Consider the following 17,669-nt stretch of genomic DNA (forward strand, 5'->3'; position numbering starts at 1 on the left):
AAATTTAAACTGCCAGTTAATGTTCCCCCCATGAATTCTAGTAATAATAAGGGGATTGACAGCATCCATTATTTCCCTACCTGCTGCATAACCCTATAGAAGTGTTTCTTTTCAATATTATGAAATGCTAGTTTTTTTTCCCCCATCAGTTTTATTTAGCTGTTTCTACAAGGTAAGCTAGAGATTATTTCAAAGGATGTGATAGTCATATCTTTTTATTTCTCATTTTCTTGTACAGTTCAAGACCTTTATTACCCTAATGCTTTTGGGAACTGAATAAGATATCTGTTGCTTTCATCCTCAACTATAGGTACAGGACAGACCTTTTACAGGTGGGTTTTTGTTCCCTTAGCTGCAGCTGTCTCTGACAAGTAACTGCTCTCTGATGACCAAGAGCCGGATGACCAGGCTTCTGTGTCATTGTTTTTTGGTGGTGTTTTGTTTCGTTTGTTTGTTTTAGTCAGCTGTTTAATATATGCGTGCTTTCTGTACATCTTTAATGGCTTTGTTCAAGCAGAGGTTTGTTCTTGGTGTTATATGTTAACATGTCAGGCTGAGGTTAAAACTAGTTTCCCTATTTGAAGTGATTGAAAAGTGTTTATAAAGACCTTAGGCAGCTGCTTTTGAGTATCTGGCTTTTTAGGGATAGAATATTTTGCTGTGAAAACTGGGTTAGAGTTTGGAATCCTGGAAATGGGCTAGCAATGAGCTGCATCCTCGCAGGCCTAAAGCATCACTTGCATCATTTTGGTACTGATAAAATGGATTAATAATGTGACACAAATAATTAAAGCCCATTTTTGAAGTGTCTGTTAAGTGTGTGTTTCTGCTGTAAAGAAAGCCTGCCTACCCAGGAGGAGGAAATCTACAGCAATATCGAACCCTCACGTTTTCAAGCCAGTCTGCTGTCTACTTAGAACACGCTAAGTGCTATAAACATGCACAACCTGAAAAGCAGGCCCCAAGTATCTCAGTTTGGACATCATAAATAAAGGATTTGGCTTTTATCTCTCCTTGTTCCAGATATCTCATTTTCAGAAAGAAGAGTACGTAACTCCTTTAAGGACTGTTGTGAAGATATTCTAAATACGACTATCGTGATTCTGTCACTTCAGTGCCTCATAGTTGGGTGTTTCTCCTCCTGTTTTCCTTCCAGGGAAAAGCTAATGCATTTTGTATGTTTTAACATGGTATGCAGTAAATAAGAAAGGCAGAGAAAAGGCAAATAAACCAAAACACCTCTTATGGTTTTGGACTGTATTCTGGCATATTAACGGAGCTCATAATCACAAAACAGTAGAGACCTTGAGAAAATTCAGGGTGTTTCAAGAAGATGGACCCTATTTGAAACCACTATATCTTTGAAGTTATGTCCATCTTCTTGAAACACCCTGTACAATAAATAAGCACGGAGAGGTATACATGAAGTTCTGGGTTTCTCTTCCTCTTTGGTATGTTTTCTTTCTTGTATTAGCAGGGTAAGAGTCAGTTTCCCACTCTGACTTGGGTCTCATCCTTCCAAGAGTAGTCCCATAAACTTGGAAAGTGTACTGGTACTTCACAACAATACAGGAGCACTATGAATGTAAATTGCAGGCTCATCACGCAGTGGATCAGTGATCCTGGAGAGTGCAACAGTTAATGTTTTGTCTGATGGCAAAGTGATTTTTGGCCATAGGAATAAGTGTAACAGAGGATGGATGACTGCAGGCGGCATTAGAGGTAACACACGGTTTAAATGTATGGGTACAGCATGGAAGATGAAGGCAGACAGATGCAGGACTGTCAGCAGAAAGAAATGGTTGTTACTGAAAGTAGCTAATATTTGTGCTGGGAAGTCTGCGTCTCTTCTTCTTGACAATCATGATGATGCAGATCCTGCCTCTCCATCCTCTGTGTCATATCAATGCCCAAGGACATCATAAACAGTGTGTACTACTTAAGTCTTGTTGAGGTTTGATTGCAAGGTGACAATAAAAATGTGGCTGATGTATTTTTAACCCCTCCTTCTCCCCCCTTCCTACTAAAGACAGGCGATTGGGAGGGAAAGAAGGGCAGAGAGAAGAGAGTTGGAAAAATTAAAAATGTTTTACTGATGCTACCAATAAAAAAGAGAAAATAATACAAAATATACACAACCGATCTTGAAAGTCCCGGCAACTGCTCCGGCAGATGTGGGGCCGGCACTCGAAGTCCTGGACTGGACTATGCAGCCAACCGGAGCTGGATTCAGTCTGTCACTAGGCCTCAGTTCGCAGGAACGACTCGCAGGGTCCTCTCCTAATGTCGGCCATAAGCAAAAGGGACGAGATCCTCGTGATCTCCCACTTTTATATGAAGTATCACCTGAATGGGATCGGATACTTGGTTGGTCAGTTTTTGTTCACCTCCTGCTTGCACATCTTGTGAGATGCATCACTATCAATGACCTTGCATACCATTGCTATGTCTACCAAAACATGTGTCTAACTTTCAGAAGAGTGCATTTAATAAGGAGGCTTCAGCTGACAAGCAAATTCACTAAATGAGAAACTTGTTTTTAGCAAAGCCATGACAGTCTCTACATACATCCCCGTTCTATTACACTAATTCATATGGCCAAAATTGCTTCATAGTCTAAATGACTTGAGCACCTGCGTCCTTTAAGACACATACTGAGAGCCCACATCTAGTGCAGGTGGTGCTGCTGCCTGTTTCTGGATGGTTATACTTTTATTGCCATCATCTTCCTTGGGTGTCTCAATCCAGGGCAAAGGGTGCCCATCAGTGGGGCAGGGTGTTAAAGGACCAGCTGTGGAGCTACAAAATATGTGTTGACACATGATGACTGATGGGAGATTCCTGAGTTTATTTGCATGCAAATAGCATATATATTCCAGAAACCTTCCAAGGATATGGAGTTTATGCTTATGCATAGTGGTGACAAAAAATTATGAATGTGGTCTTTATTTAAATAAGTAACTATCAGGGTCCAATTACTTGTGGTCTCTGAGTTGTCTTGCCACAATCTTATTTAGAGCATAAAGATATTTAATGTACTGTCTCATAACAATGGGTGATAATTTCTTAGGAAAAAGCCACAGGTTACTTTCTTGAGAGATTAAATAGTGGTGGTGTTTATTAAGGTGATAGACAGTCCTTATCAATTCACAATGTTTCCATAGTGGTCTTGATCACAAAAGACTGACCCTGTTGTCTCTTGGTAAGAAAGGGAAAACCAGGTTATTTTTTCCTTTATACTGAAAAGCGTTGATTTTCATTTCCCGAGTTACCCTGTCATTTCTGGGTGAAGGGCTCTTTGAGGCTGCCGGCAGAGGCATCGTCTACTTCATAACACAAGTTGGCACGTGGGGTTTTGATTAAGGTACTGTGAGTGTCTTAAAACAAATCACAGTGCCATTATGTGATTTAATTTGCTGTTGTAACGTCCATTCTAAAACAAGAGCTTGTTTTTAAGAAGTGTGTGTAGTGCTTATTATTTCTCTTTGTAAGGGAGCTAATTTAGTGGCTTATTTATCAGGACTACTGGAAGCAAGGTCGGGTGTTTTGGGTTTTTCTTGCTGTTTGTTTGTTTCTTCTTTCCTCCTCATTTTATTCCCTTTTATAAAAGAGGCAGGAAACAAACTGCTAGCACTTATTCTTGTGACTCTACTTGTATTTTAGTTCAAAACACATGCTCTTGTTTCAAGGTACAGTATTTACCCAAATGCAGGGGAGAAACAAGTGCATTTAAAGGCAGGGTGTTTTTCCAATTTCTTCCACGTTTTGTTTTCAACTTATAAGAGTGAGAGATCATATGAATATTACAAGAAAAACTGGATAAATTGTTAGTTTTCTTGCAAACACTTCTAAATACTGACTATTCCAAAGACGTTAACGCTGCTCAAAAACTAAGGTTTTATGTTCTGTAGCTCTTGAAGGGGAGCACTGGAGACTTCATAAAGAAAGGAAATAAAGTCTACTGAATTTTACTTTTTTTTGAGGGTTGAATGCTGACAGGAAGACAGGCTGTCAGGAGCTGGAAGGTATTTAAAAGGAAAAAAAATTTTAAAAGGCAGAATTAATGCTTATCTTCCCCTAAGAAGGCTTGACAGATAACATCCAAGGGAGAAGACTTCAAATGAAACTAATGCAAGTAAAATACTCTAGTGTAATTACAGATGTTACTGAGTTGAGCTACTCCCTGTTAGTCACACTTAATATATAACCCAGTTGCAAGATGATTTGTGGATAGTTTGAATAAGTGTGTAAGCTCAGAAGGACTGGTTTTCTGCTCTCTATAACAGAAACACTCTGTAGTCACTTTTTATAAGATGGTGCAAATCCACCCTTAAGCAAGAGAATTAATGAACACAGTGGATTAGGAAGTTATAGGAATTTTCCATAGCTCCTCGAAGTGTCCTCTTTGGTCTTTCCTTCTTCAGGGGACAGGGGTCTGCTCTCATATTGTTTCATATTACCTGTTTGAATGTCAGAAAGCTTAATACAGACTAATTTTTAATTGTATGTTCCGTTGCCTTTTGACCTACTGCTATGGTACAGCAGTTTTCTAAATTTATTTGCTATTATATGCTGTATGGGGCCTTCAGGCTACTAAATTTGGAGAGTGTATTCTGGCATTCTGTTAATCTGAGTATTGTTTTAGGGAGGCATGTGCCTGGAAACTCTGTTTCAGCAGAGATGAGTGGAAGTGTTTCTGGAACTCTAAAGCAGAATAAAGGGTAGTTGACAATCTTGAAGATGTTACTGAAGGAATCAAACAAGTAAACCCATATTTGTGTGAAGCAGACTGTTAAAAATTGCTTAGCATGGTACATACTCAGTTTTCTCCAGACTATATTATGCTTTTTACTCATTTTTTTTTCCTTTTTTTTTTTTTTTTCTTTCAGTTCTATAGGTGCTGGTGCAAAAACAATTTAGCAATGGATCAAAGAAAAAATGATAGTTTTGTCCCAAGTATCACACAGTTGGAAGACTTCCTAACAGAACATGACTCCAATGTTGTTTGGCTGTTAGTAGGTAAGGTGAATCTATTCTGTTTTGGTTAAATTTTTGTGTGTGTTTACTTTTGAGTGTGCAGCCCTAAGTACTGACATGCCAATACGGAATTTCTTACCAAACGACATCACAGCGTTAAAACAGATTTTGATTTGTCATACAGCTATTTAATGAGGTTTGGCAATACTGCTTAAGTAATTCAGAAAGAAAAAGTATGAACCGTTTCCGATACTAATTGTGCTGCAGCACATGGGAGATAAGTCCAGTATGCAAAGGACAATGCTCTACAACTGCTACTCTGCAAAATAAGAGCGCAATGAGAATTTCTCTCCGTGAAATAATTTTTTTCAAACACTAGAGTAAGCTGGTGATTAATTGTAATGCCATAACAAAGGTCTAGCATTGTAGCATGTGACAGGCAGATTCAGTAACTTCATTATACCAATATGGGCATATCTGCCATTTAATATTATATAGTTTGAATAGTGATATAGACACTATTGTGTTTAATGCATAACTTCAAGACTAAATTGTGTGCCACAATAAACCTTTAAGCCAAACCATTGCGTACTCAGTTGTAGACTGTTTTTGTAAATGTGCCTGATGTAGGTATGCTATTTTTTTTTTACAACACTAGTGCTATTGTTTATATTTATGTGTAGTTACTTTTATTTTTTGAATCTATGAACAAGTGAGTCAGGGACTGCAAAATAGAAGTAAAGTTGTATTCAGGTCTAGATGAGAGTGTTAGAAGTATGTGATGAATTTGGACTTTTCTAAAGGTAGATCATACCTGCTTTTTGGCCTTGGTTTTTGGACCTGGAGTCAGGGGGAGCATAGGAAAAAAAACTTTATTTTTTGACAGCTGGGAAGTTAAAGCATGTCTGGTGGCTATTGATGTATTGCAGGGGTGTCAGACTCATTTTCACTCAGTCCTAAAATGAAGACAACCGTGAGGCTGATGTGCCCCCTGGTGAAAATGAGTCTGCACCCCTGTTGTATTTGAATTATTTTTTAGTAGGCCAAACTAAAATGAAAAAGACATAGGTATATTAGCCGAGGGTGCTTTCTGAATATTATTTATTGCACTTCTAATATGTTGACATGGAAAGCTCCTGTTCACCTTCAAAGTCTAAGTGTAGTCAAGATGAATATAAGAGAAGTTGCCATGCTGATAGTTGCCCATGGTAAAATGTGGAACGGGTGCAGAACACATCTGAAGAATTTGTCTTCAGAAGCTTTGACTTGAGATTTACAGATGTTCATGTCTTTTGCCAAAGAATAGAAGTGTCAAACAGCAGTCTGCAGAATTTTCTCTCTCTGGTTGTCCCTCTTTGCGTTGAATTCCTAGAGCAAACTGTTAGTAATTCTACTTGGAAAGTATGTAGGATATAAGCAACTACATCTAACAACTGTGATTTAAACCAAAAGTTTACTTAGCTTTCTTATTTGCCTATTAAACTTACAAATTTCTCTTTCACAGAAGGGTTGGTGGGACTTCAAGAAATATGATAATATAATCCATCCCCTTTTTCTAAGGGCAGATTGACCTATGTGCAGTAACACAGTTTTGGGGAAACGCTAATCTCTTCAGTAGTAAGAAACCACCTGGTATTCTAGAAACAACGGCAGAAACAGAAAAAGTTGGGTAGCCTCCTGTTATGAGGCTTGGTTAGAGACATATTAAAGTAATGTTTATTAACTGACGTAGTTTCAACCAGCCATTCCTCCTTTGCTTTCATCTGCTGACCCACGGCATCCTGTTATGAGAAAACAAAAAAAGATGTCAACAGTTTCTTCTCCTGAATCTTGAAACAGCTAAATATGGATCCCAGTAAAAGAGATGATGAATTCTAGAATGAACATGCTCCTCAAGAGAGTTGCTGCTCAATTCTAGAATAATTTCTAAAACACATGCAGTAAAATGTTCCAAATGTAATTTCCAGAATGTTTTTCAGTGAAGAGGCTTTTAAAATCAAGGAATAGAGTTCATGGCATCAGTCACTTAATAGTGGAGACTAAATTTGGTGAGGGAAAATAAGAGGCTGCAATTTGTGTCAGAGTTGGAACTGGTGGTAAAGGCAACAGATTAGGACCATAGTGTCTGGCAACTATATTTGCTGATTTTTGTCAGTATACACCTTAAGAAGGTAGCTTCTTGGCTTTAGGTATCTCAAAGTTAAGTGTCTATTTGAACGTTAATCTCAAACTAAGTTTTATTACTGGAATGAGAGCCTTTGAGTGTGAGTCATTCCACCTTTCTCCCTACATGGACAGAGGACCAGCAGTGAGTAGCTTACTCACCGAAGGCCAGGGGAGGTGAGCACTCTCCTTGGAGCCTTCACCAAATGCCAAGAGCAGTGTCTTTCCTGGAGTGTGGCTTTCACTGTCCCTGCCTTGTTCATGTTTCATGTGTCAAGCAGCTTATCTGCCCGAGTGTATGAGCTGCTTTAATTTTGGCCACACTGCATTCATTTTTCCAGTAAGAAAAAGGCAAAGTTATGAGAGTCTTTCTCTTCTACCTTCCCTGGTCTTTCAACAAAGCACAGGTGTTGTTACAAAGCAATGAAGCGTCCCACTGCAAAACAATTAAGGGGCAGTAAAAGGACAGGTTGTTTTTGGTTTTTTTTAAGTAATCATCTGAACTTTCTGCAGAGTGAAGATGCCATATCAAAATGCCTTTCTGCACTTCAGCTTTCCCATAAAAGGCACAATAAATCTGAAGTTTTGAGTAGGACATGTATACATAAATGAAAAACTTCTGTTACAAGGTTCAGTTAGTATAATGAGTAGAGATACCTCGAATACAAAAATTGCTTTCTTTCTTACTGTGCTTTAGATGAACTAGATTTGTAATTATTAGTAAAGTAAGTATTGGTAATTATTAGTAAAGTGAGTTAGAACTAGTCCATTCCTTGGCAGTTCTATTCCTTTTGGGTTTGTCCTTCTGGAAGCTTTGAGAACCCTTGTAGCTAGAAATAGGTTACTAGCTCATAGTCAACTAAAGTAAAAAATTACTTTGGGGATTAGCAGACCTAATTTTTTTTTTTGTTAACATGTTTCTCATTGGATTGCTCTTTCTTTTTTTTTTTCCTATCAAATTACCTCTTGAACCATTGACAGGTTTCTGGTAACCCAAGGACTAGAACATTTCTCTCAGGATACAGCAACTTAGGAAATTGTTTCAGATGTGATAATGTTGCTTCCTGTGCCAAGATAGGAAAGACTAGAAATTTAAGTTACATTTCACGGTATGGAGAAGGAATATAGTATGTTTTTTGTAATTGTGTGGTTTTTTTAGGGTGTTTTGAAATAAATAACTGTGTAGGATAATGCATGTAATAATTTAATCTATGAAATTTAACTTCTTGGATGATAAGGGATGCAATGAAATTTGTGGTGCCTTTTGCAGGTCCTTAGGAAGACATTTGTAAAAATATTGGGGAATGGAAGAACAGTGAAGAATCTGTAGTTTTCTGAACTTCCCATTTCCCCTTCTTTTTTGCCTCATCTCTTCACACCCTTCTCGCACCATCTCTCTGAAAACATCCGTTAAAATGTCCCATCTATTAAAAATTGTTTTGGAGAGTAGGAAGAACGTTATTGTGCTTTATGGTCTTAATAGGTAAGGCTTTTATCTAGGTCAGCATACTGTAAAATATTTTAATTCATGTTAATCTTTCAACAGCGACAATATTGTCTTGTGGATGGATTATCTACCTAACTTATTATAATTCCCGGAACATTGGACTCATTTTAACATTGGTTCTTAACAGATTATATAAACATGGCTACATCCATATTGGTAAGTTATGGTTACGGTAATGCCCCTATTTACTGTTTTTTATTATACCTCAAATTGCTAAAAACTTGAAGTAAAATCAAAGTGTTCCTTTGTTATAGTAATTTGAAAATGATCAGCATGGGTTTAATTTAAGAAGAAAAAAAAAATCAATACCGTGGTTTAGGGAAGGATTCTTGGCATAGGTAGAAAAATACCGCCTTTAGCACTGAAGTCTCTCATTTTCTGCTGAAGTTCCCTTGACAGGTTTTTTTGATTTTTAAGTTGTTTACATTTTTCTGTTTAGTCTGTACACTTTGGGTACTTAAAATCCGTACATTTTCCTTTACCCCTTTTTCAAAGCCCTGTAATCATAATGGTTAGTGTTGTAAAAGGCTAAGATTGATTCGAGTCCCCCATGGAACCTGCCTGAGCTGCTTCTGAATTTGCTGTATAACTTGGTGTTAGGGGGTGCAGTGTCCCACTCCCCGCACCTTTGGGGCTGGTGATGTGGTGTCTGAAGGGTGAGTGACACCTGCTGGAGTGGGCACAGAGGGGCACGGTGGAGCCTCAAGCCTCAGTTCCTTGTTAAAGCAGCGTCCTTGCTTTCTAAATAAGCTGTCAGAAAAACTAATGTTAATCTACACTGGAACTGTGATATGTAAAATTTATACTGGCTAGAACATTTGGATCAGAATCCATTAACTTTTATATAGATATATAAAAAACATTTTGGGATAAAACAGGTCAGTACAAATCACTTGGGCTCTCACCCACATTACAAGAATATCTGATGCTGAGTCACAAAGGGCTGTATCGCACGACCTCACTCTGGTTTTACCTTTTGTTTTCTTTCATTTATTCTTCCATCTCTTCCTCTTTCTGCTTGCCAGAATGACAATGACTTGAGTTCTGGACTTTTTCTGCAACAATTGATCATAAATATTGTGAGAACTTAAAACAAAAAAGCCCCACTCACACCCACCTTCCAAAGAGACCGCTGTGATAACTTGCTTACGGCCTCAAGAGTTTAAGAACTGTAATCCAAACTGTTTTCAAATCCAGCTTTTTGAACAGCAATATAGATGAAATATTTATTGGCCACTATACTCGATAGGCTTTTATTAAAATTTCTCTGTGAAATTACTATTAAGACAGCTGGACATAGCTGGCCAAATATATGGTGTTATTTGTAAACTTAATCAGTAAGAAGACCATAGCATTAATTAAATCCCATGATTTACAGCTTGGCTTCAATATATTCTTATTTTAATTTTTTTTTTTTTTAAACAAATGATAGTTTACTTAACTCTCTGTGAGTAAGGTGAAAAGCATTAGGAAAAACGGGCTATTGCATTCCCTGGTGGTCTTTTGATGCTTATTGATTCTCCTGTGGTGAACACAATTTGTCATAATAATTGGACTGAAAACTTGATAGCCATTTAAAATTTGAAAAATTCTTCTGTCAGGATCTTTATTTTTCTAATTAACATCTTGCATGCAATGTGGATACTACAAGTGTTCAAAATAGCTTTCCTAACTCTCTTCACAAGCTTCACAAGGCACCTGAATGTTGTTGGGTGACTAGTGTTTCTCAGAAGATTGGTTGTACATTTGGCTGGTGCCAAACCCAGCATCTTTTAGAGCTGTGCACTTTTTGTCTTGTATGTTCTGAATCTCTGACTTACCTTCTCTGAAAGTCAGTGTGTTTTCAAAGGGCAGAAACTCAACACACCCAGTAAACACATTTCAGATAACTGAATATTATTCCTATTCAGAAAATAAAGCGTCGACATTTTTAGGCTGATGTCCTATGAACACTTTCTTTCACACTAGGTTCCTTTTCGTTCTCTGTGCTGTCTGGGAAAGTCATGGTTCGCGAAATCTATTTCATCACAGAAGACATGTCTATCAGGTACAGATTTCCAAGGGAGTCACTGTTTTAAATAGCAATATCAAATACAGTAATTGTATATGTCTAAATAACACATATCAAAATACTGTCTTACTAAACAGTAATAAATATATTTATAAGTAAATATATTTATAAGTAAATATATTTATAATCTGAGTCTTTTTACGGTATTATTTAGTTAGATACTTGTGTTAACTCGTTTGCTGTTTGAGTGTTATCAAGTGAAAGCGAGTACTGAATAAGATTCTATTTCTCCTTAATATTTGTAAAGGAAAACGCTTTAGGGTTTGAAGTAGAACTATTTTTAATTAGTGTCTTCCAATCCTTCACACTCCCACTCTTATGTCTGGAAGATTCATTTTGGCCAAGTAGTTTGCATTTCTTGTCTGGAATTAAGAATAATTTTGTGAAATACACACTAGCAAAGAGTTTGTAATTTTGATTCTTACTGTTAAAATTGGAAAGCCTTGAGAAGACAACGGATACTGGATTTTATACAAGTTTTCCCTTAATGCAGTAGTTGTATAATATTATACTATATGTTTTGTGCTTTAATATTGCTTGTAAACTGCTGCAAATGCAGATCTCTGCAGGACATAAGGCAGCATGTCATGCAGCTGCACAAAGGATTTTGGATTATCATGCTTAATTTGTGTTTTATCTAATTTATTTGATTTAGAATTCAAGACGGATTTATCATATTTCGCTGGTGGAAGATGTACAACCCTAAGCAGAAACAGCACGGTATGTCTCTCAAAAAGGTTTCCAAGTTTAAATTAAGTTTACAAGTAGCTTACGGAAAAATACTTCCTTTGCACAATTGCATGCATGTCATTGATTAGTTAATATGTACCTGAAGTACACCGAGTCATCAGAAGGTATGGGTTATTTGACTGGCTGGTCTGTATTAGTAGACTAGAAGAAAGCAATAAAATAAATACAGGATTCATTATCAGGGGCTGAACCCTTCTTAAGACAAACCATTAACCCTAATTGTGTTGAATGGAGTCAAATCCAGCTGGTGACCAGTCGCAAGTGGTGTTCCCCAGGGCTCTGTGTTGGGGACAGTTCTGTTTAATCTCTTTATCAGTGATTGGGACAAGGGGGTTGAGTGCACCCTCAGTGAGTTTGCAGATGACACCAGGTTGGGTAGGAGCGTTGATCTGCTGGAGGGTAGGAAGGCCATACAGAGGGATCTGGACCAGCTGGATTGTTGGGCTGAGGCCAGTTGTATGATGTTTAACAAAGCCAAGTGCCGGGTCCTGCACTTGGGTCACAACAACCCCAGGCAGCGCTACAGGCTTGGGGAAGAGTGGCTGGAAAGCTGCCTGGAGGAAAAGGACCTCGGGGTGTTGGTTGACAGCAGCTGAACATGAGCCAGCAGTGGGTCCAGGTGGCCAAAAAGTCCAACAGCATCCTGGCTTGTATCAGGAACAGTGTGGCCAGCAGGACTAGAGAAGCGATTGTGCCACTGTACTCAGCACTGGTGAGACAGCACCTGGAATCCTGAGTTCAGTTTTGGGCCTCTCGTCATAAGAAAGACATTGAGGTACCAGAGAGAGTTTAGAGGAGGTGACGAAGCTGATGAGGGTCCTGCAGCACAAGTCTGGTGAGGAGCAGCTGAGGGAACTGGGGCTGTTCAGCCTGGAGAAAAGGAGGCTGAGGGGAGACCTTATCCCTGTCTACAACTACCTGAAAGGAGGTTGTAGCATGAAGGGGGTTGGTCTCTTCTCCTGAGTAACAAGTGATAGGAGAAGAGGAAATGGCCTCAGGTTGTGCCAGGGGAGGTTCAGGTTGGATATTAGGAAAAAATTCTTCACGGAAAGGGCTGTCAGGCATTAGGACAGGCTGCCCAGGGAAGTGGTAGAGTCACCATCCCTGAAGGTGTTTAAAAGATACGTAACTCTTAGGCTCTTAGAGACATGGTTTAGTGCCAGAGTTAGGTTAATGGTTGGACTTGCCAATCTTGAGGGCTTCTTCCACCCAAAATGATTTTATGATTCTATAATAGCAACCTTCATTAGCTGTATTCTAAACAGAAGTAACCCTATATTGAAATTTATAACTATGAAAGAGACTTCTTATGTTCTGGAAGTTATTTTATTTTTCGAGTTTTAGTGTTGTGCTCTCAGTATTTTAGCAAAAGTGTTATGGTGGGGGATGTTCTTTAGTATTTGATAACCCTGTATCTTGATGACATTTGTGGTCAAAGAAATGGGGAAGCGTGAAAAATTCATTTATTTTTCTTCCTTATCTATGACTGAAGAAGGATGATTAACATTGGATGCAAGAGATAAATCGTATCTGCAGAAAACACCGTGAGAAAACATAAGTAGCCACATGATGTGTGCTTAGTCATGTATAGGATTAGAATCTTGCTGAATGAGTCTCAGGTCCTGCCTCTTTTTTAACACTTTTGAAGTGTCACAGCTCCATTGCTAATTCGACGATGTCCAGAAATGGCAACTGCCTACGGCTGAGGAGGGCACTAATCAAGAGGGTTTTTGGAGGGCTTTTTTTTCCTGTCTCCCTGTTGGAATTGGACTCTGGTGTGAAGCCTCTTAGACTTGTCAGCGAGCTTGTACAGCTGTTGTTTTGTCAGCACCAACTCAACAGTGATAGGAGCGTATGCATTACACAAGTAAATATGAGACGCTGTTTAGTATAGTGATTTGAAGTAGGAGGAGTTGCTCACTTCTTTTTGTTGAGGCGTTAATAAGCCTGTAAGGTGATAGGACATGATTCAAGACTAATGGAAAAGGTGGAACCTAGTCCTAGAGTTAATTAGATTCTTCCAAGCACAGGTCATTGTTCAACAGGTTTTGAGAGAGTTTTCTTCATCTGCTAGTTAAAACATATTTCTCTAGTGGCTTATAGAGTGAAAAGATAAATTGAACTTAATGCAATCAAAATAGCTCTGTCTTTGGTGGTATTTTTGCTTGGCAATATTGCAAAGCATTAACCATTGCTACTGGTATTTAAGACTGCATAGTTAGTGGACAAATAATCCAAGTATCTAAAGAGGTCAGAGGTGTATAGGTCTGACAAGAAAGCAACGTGAATAAAATCTTGTCTTAAATAATAAGTCTTTTTTCCTAGGGAAAAGAACCGTACTCACTTTGTGTTTTGGTTATTTAGCTGAGATGCTTTCATTTTTATCCTTCAAGGAAAAATAAAATCTTCAATGGTTTTTAGTCGGTTGTAGTATATTCTTCCCAATACTTTTTAATGCTTGATCACCTGTACCTGACCAGATTGCGAAGGGTGATGGTAAACTGCATCTTAAAGATTTCTGGTTTGTTCAAGGATTACTCCCTTGCAGGTGTCACACAGAATGGTTGGAAAGCCATTGTAGTTAGATATGAGTGATGGATACCTTTGTTTCATATTCTTCATAAACAAAAACCAAAAAAAACAGAGCTAAATTTTTTCCTATAGAAAATCAAATAGACTGAATCTGGGCTATTAACCATTTAAAAACTGCACCAGATTCTTATAAAAACATAAGCCTTAAATATTTTAATATTTCTGCTTGGAAAAAAATAGATATTATGAAGACTTAGTTATAACTTTTAGTTTTGGAGTGTTTGTTTGTTTGTTGGGTTTTTTTTGTTCTTCAGTTCTGTAACTGAAGTGCAGGATGTTCCTAACAATAATGTGAAATATGACAGGAATGGGATTTTGGTTTTCATAGTGCTGATAAACTTAAAATCATGTTAGTGTAGAAATAATGTGACCTCATTCAGTTTTTTTCTGAGAGATATTTAGAGTATTAGAGGAGGGGTTTTGTGCACAAAGGGAAGGCAAGTGAAGGATCTGGAAATACTTGGAGGCCTTAATAAGGGAACTCCCTTTCAGGTCATTTCAGGTGTCCTTGATATCACCTTTTTGGTGATTATTGATAATCTAATTTTCAGTGGTAAGATTATCAATGTTAAGCACTATTACAGTAGTATGCAAGGAGCTGAACTTCAGCATGGGGACATCTTAAATTTCCTAAAACTTATCCTTCTCTGTTCAAATGTGTATGAAGCTTGTACAAGTCTCCATCTCCTGAAGGAACCTACTGAATGTAGCGCAGACTCGTGTATTCCCACTGAGCTTGTACAGCTGTTGCTTTGCAAGTACCAACTCAACAGTGGCAGGAGCGTAGGCATTGTGCAGATAAATATGAGACGCTGCTCAATATAGTGATTTGAATTAGGAAGAGTTGCTCACTTCTTTTCATTGAGGCATTAATAAGCCTTTAAAGTGATAGGACTTAATCGGAGTTCCTTGCACAAGAGAAGGTTTGAACTACAAAAAGGTTGGATAGTGATTACTGATAACCTGTAGTAAAGTTGCATTACTTGCTGTGTTTTTTTAAAAGTTCCTCAGTTCAACCCTAGCAAGTGCAATCTGCTTTTCATCATGGCACAATGTTTGTAATAAGCAAGTCATACCAATGTTCAAAGAACTTAATAGAAAAAAGTCAGGTATGTGGAATGTCTTACTGCCATCAGTTGAACCATACTGGGGCCTGAGAGTAGGTTTTGTGCATACTTGGGAAGTGAAAGTGTTTAGGAACAAAAGTTGGAGGATTATGTTGTGAACCAGGCACACCCAGGTGTCTTGGCTTGGGTGCCACAGTAAAATTATGTTTTTAGAAAAAATTGCTCCACTTTTTATTGTCAGGAGTGACTTGCTTCACCTTCCTGTTAGGTTTTATATAGTGGGCATATTTATGTTGAATTGTTTGGGTAGTTGTGATACAAGCATTTAAATAAATAATAAATAAACAATACACCTTGATCCAACTCTGTAGAGGCAAATGTCAAAACCTTGGCTACATTAGTCACCTTGATTCCAACAGATGTTCATAAAACTTCAGTATTTTATGATCAATCTGGTAGTTACTTTTACATCACTTTCCTTTTTTTTTTTTTTTTTTATTCATTTAACTGTATGACATCCGGATGTGTTTGTCTCTTTTTCATTGCCTTTTTTTTTTTTCTTTCCAAAAGTGTCTTAGGTAACAAAATAGATGTGTAGAGGCTGCATCTTCTTTTTGTTTTTAGGAAAAAGAGATAATTGGCTCTTTAAATCCCCTTTAAAGAAAGGAATTGCTACATATAATTTAATTTAGTTAATGAAGTCTAATGCTTGCCTCCAGGAATTGAAAAATTTTGTTTATTTGTGTTCTTAATGATATTGAGATCTCCCAGGTGAACAGTTGTGTATCCCAGCCTCTGTCCATGTCATCCTTTGCCTATATCTTACTGATGCAAGCTAACATTACCAACAAACGGATTTGATAGCGCTTTTATGAAAACAGAAAGGAACTGAAACTGGCTCATTAACCTTTCTCTCTGTCTCCTGTTCAAGAAAACTATAATGTATAGTGAGTCTCCAGAAATCACTGACATTTACTTTTTTATAATTATTTGGAAATTGCTGGTAATTTACGTGTGAGGGATAAAAGTCGAGTTGCTTCTGTTGGGACAGAGTGCTGTATATATGCATCATATTGGGGGACAGATGAGTTTTTTAGCAAAGAGGATGCATTTAATAATGCACGTGTCTCTACCATTTGGCTCTTGGGCAGCTGCATTTCTTTTCCAGACCCTGACCAAATCAGCATCAATGTTCGCTCTGACTTAATTTCTTGTGCCCCTGGGAAATGTTGCCTTCAGTTCGTACCCCCTGAGTTACAGATTGGGGACTGCTGTAATAACCGTTGATGCTTCAGCTTCCTAAAGTCTGATTGACATAGAAAGTCCAGATCATATTTTGGAGCAGCTCAGGTCTCTTGGGTGAATGTGTAATGGGCACTCTTTCAACTGGGTAATTAGGGGGAAATTATGTGAGCTTTTTCCTCACATTAAGTACATAATTAGGTCATACTATCTAAGGCAAAAGTATGTCAAAGGATGTCACAAACAACTCTGTATGCAATCAGCAGATGTTAAACTAGTTTTTAAGTATCAGAGAGTCAAGCTGACATTACAGTTAAAATTTAAATTTGTGCAGATGTTGACCACTTGTGCAAAGTGATTATGCTTCTTGTTAGTTCTGCATATTAATGTTTTCTGTTTCTCCATAAAAGAGAGCTTTTTTTACATTTTAGGCCTGCTGTACCACAGAGTTTGGCTAGAAAACCATTTGATTTTTGAGACTGAATTGGTCTCAAGTACTGATATCTGTGCTAAAGAACAGAAGTTGGCACTGAGGCTTCTGTGCTGTGCATCGGGAGGGATTTTTGTTTGCTTGTTTTTATATACGACTGAATAAACCTCATTTACCATTTTGTGCACCTCCTGTCTGGATTTATTTTTGGATTGTGACCTAAGGGTGAAATGCCTTTTAGCTTTTGTATGTTGTATGCACCTGTCTTATTTGCCAAGTTTTACTGATTTGCTTGGAAGGGTGTAATTTATTTTGTTTTTACTGCTTTTTAATTTGTACTTCAGCAGCTGTTCACTAGTGTGTAGATTGACTTTGCAAAATCTGCATATTTGAAAAAAATGCAAATATTGCAAGGGAATTTTCGATTATAATTAGAAACTCTTTTCCTACTATTTGTTTAGATCCAAAGGCAGAAACACGACTGTATATTATGGTGAATGACTTTGAATTTCACGTGTACAACCGTTCCGAGCTTTATGGACAACTTCAAGAGTTATTTGGCTTGGATCCTACAATAATTCCAGCAAAGAAAGATGATGAAAAAGCACAAGTAAATGGGAGGCAAAGAACACATAGCAATCTTGAAAGGTAAATTATTATTCATTTCACTATTTTTTTTGATGCTTTGTTCTGCAAAGTGCTGAACTAATTGGGTAATGTTTTGTTAACATATGCTCTGGAGGCCAAGTGGTTGAAGCAAGAGCTGAGAGAGAAATTGCCCTGACAAGCCTGACACTCTGAATCTTTTTCCTTCCCTCAGACTTCCTACTATAATAATTAAAATCACAACCAAGCAAACTGAACATCCCT

At 37.8% G+C, this 17,669-nt stretch overlaps 1 protein-coding gene across 10 annotated transcripts in view; it reads left to right on the forward strand.

Annotated features, from left to right (window-relative positions):
* BLTP1 (bridge-like lipid transfer protein family member 1) overlaps positions 1 to 17,669 on the forward strand; it is a 127,195-nt gene that overhangs the window by 4,122 nt on the left and 105,404 nt on the right. For 9 of the 10 annotated variants that reach the window (XM_082050684.1, XM_082050681.1, XM_082050685.1 and 6 more), the window contains exons 2-6: positions 4,890 to 5,019; positions 8,687 to 8,803; positions 10,616 to 10,694; positions 11,374 to 11,438; positions 17,261 to 17,447. In XM_082050684.1, the coding sequence (XP_081906810.1) occupies positions 4,923 to 5,019; positions 8,687 to 8,803; positions 10,616 to 10,694; positions 11,374 to 11,438; positions 17,261 to 17,447 (545 nt within the window). In that variant the 5' untranslated portion in view covers positions 4,890 to 4,922. Of the gene's footprint in view, positions 1 to 4,889; positions 5,020 to 8,686; positions 8,804 to 10,615; positions 10,695 to 11,373; positions 11,439 to 12,960; positions 13,013 to 17,260; positions 17,448 to 17,669 lie in introns of those variants that run through there. The other variant, XM_082050692.1, reaches the window with a different exon arrangement.

The sequence above is a fragment of the Streptopelia decaocto genome (genome assembly GCF_964273445.1).
Source record: "Streptopelia decaocto genome assembly, chromosome: 4".
NCBI classification, from domain to species: domain Eukaryota; kingdom Metazoa; phylum Chordata; class Aves; order Columbiformes; family Columbidae; genus Streptopelia; species Streptopelia decaocto.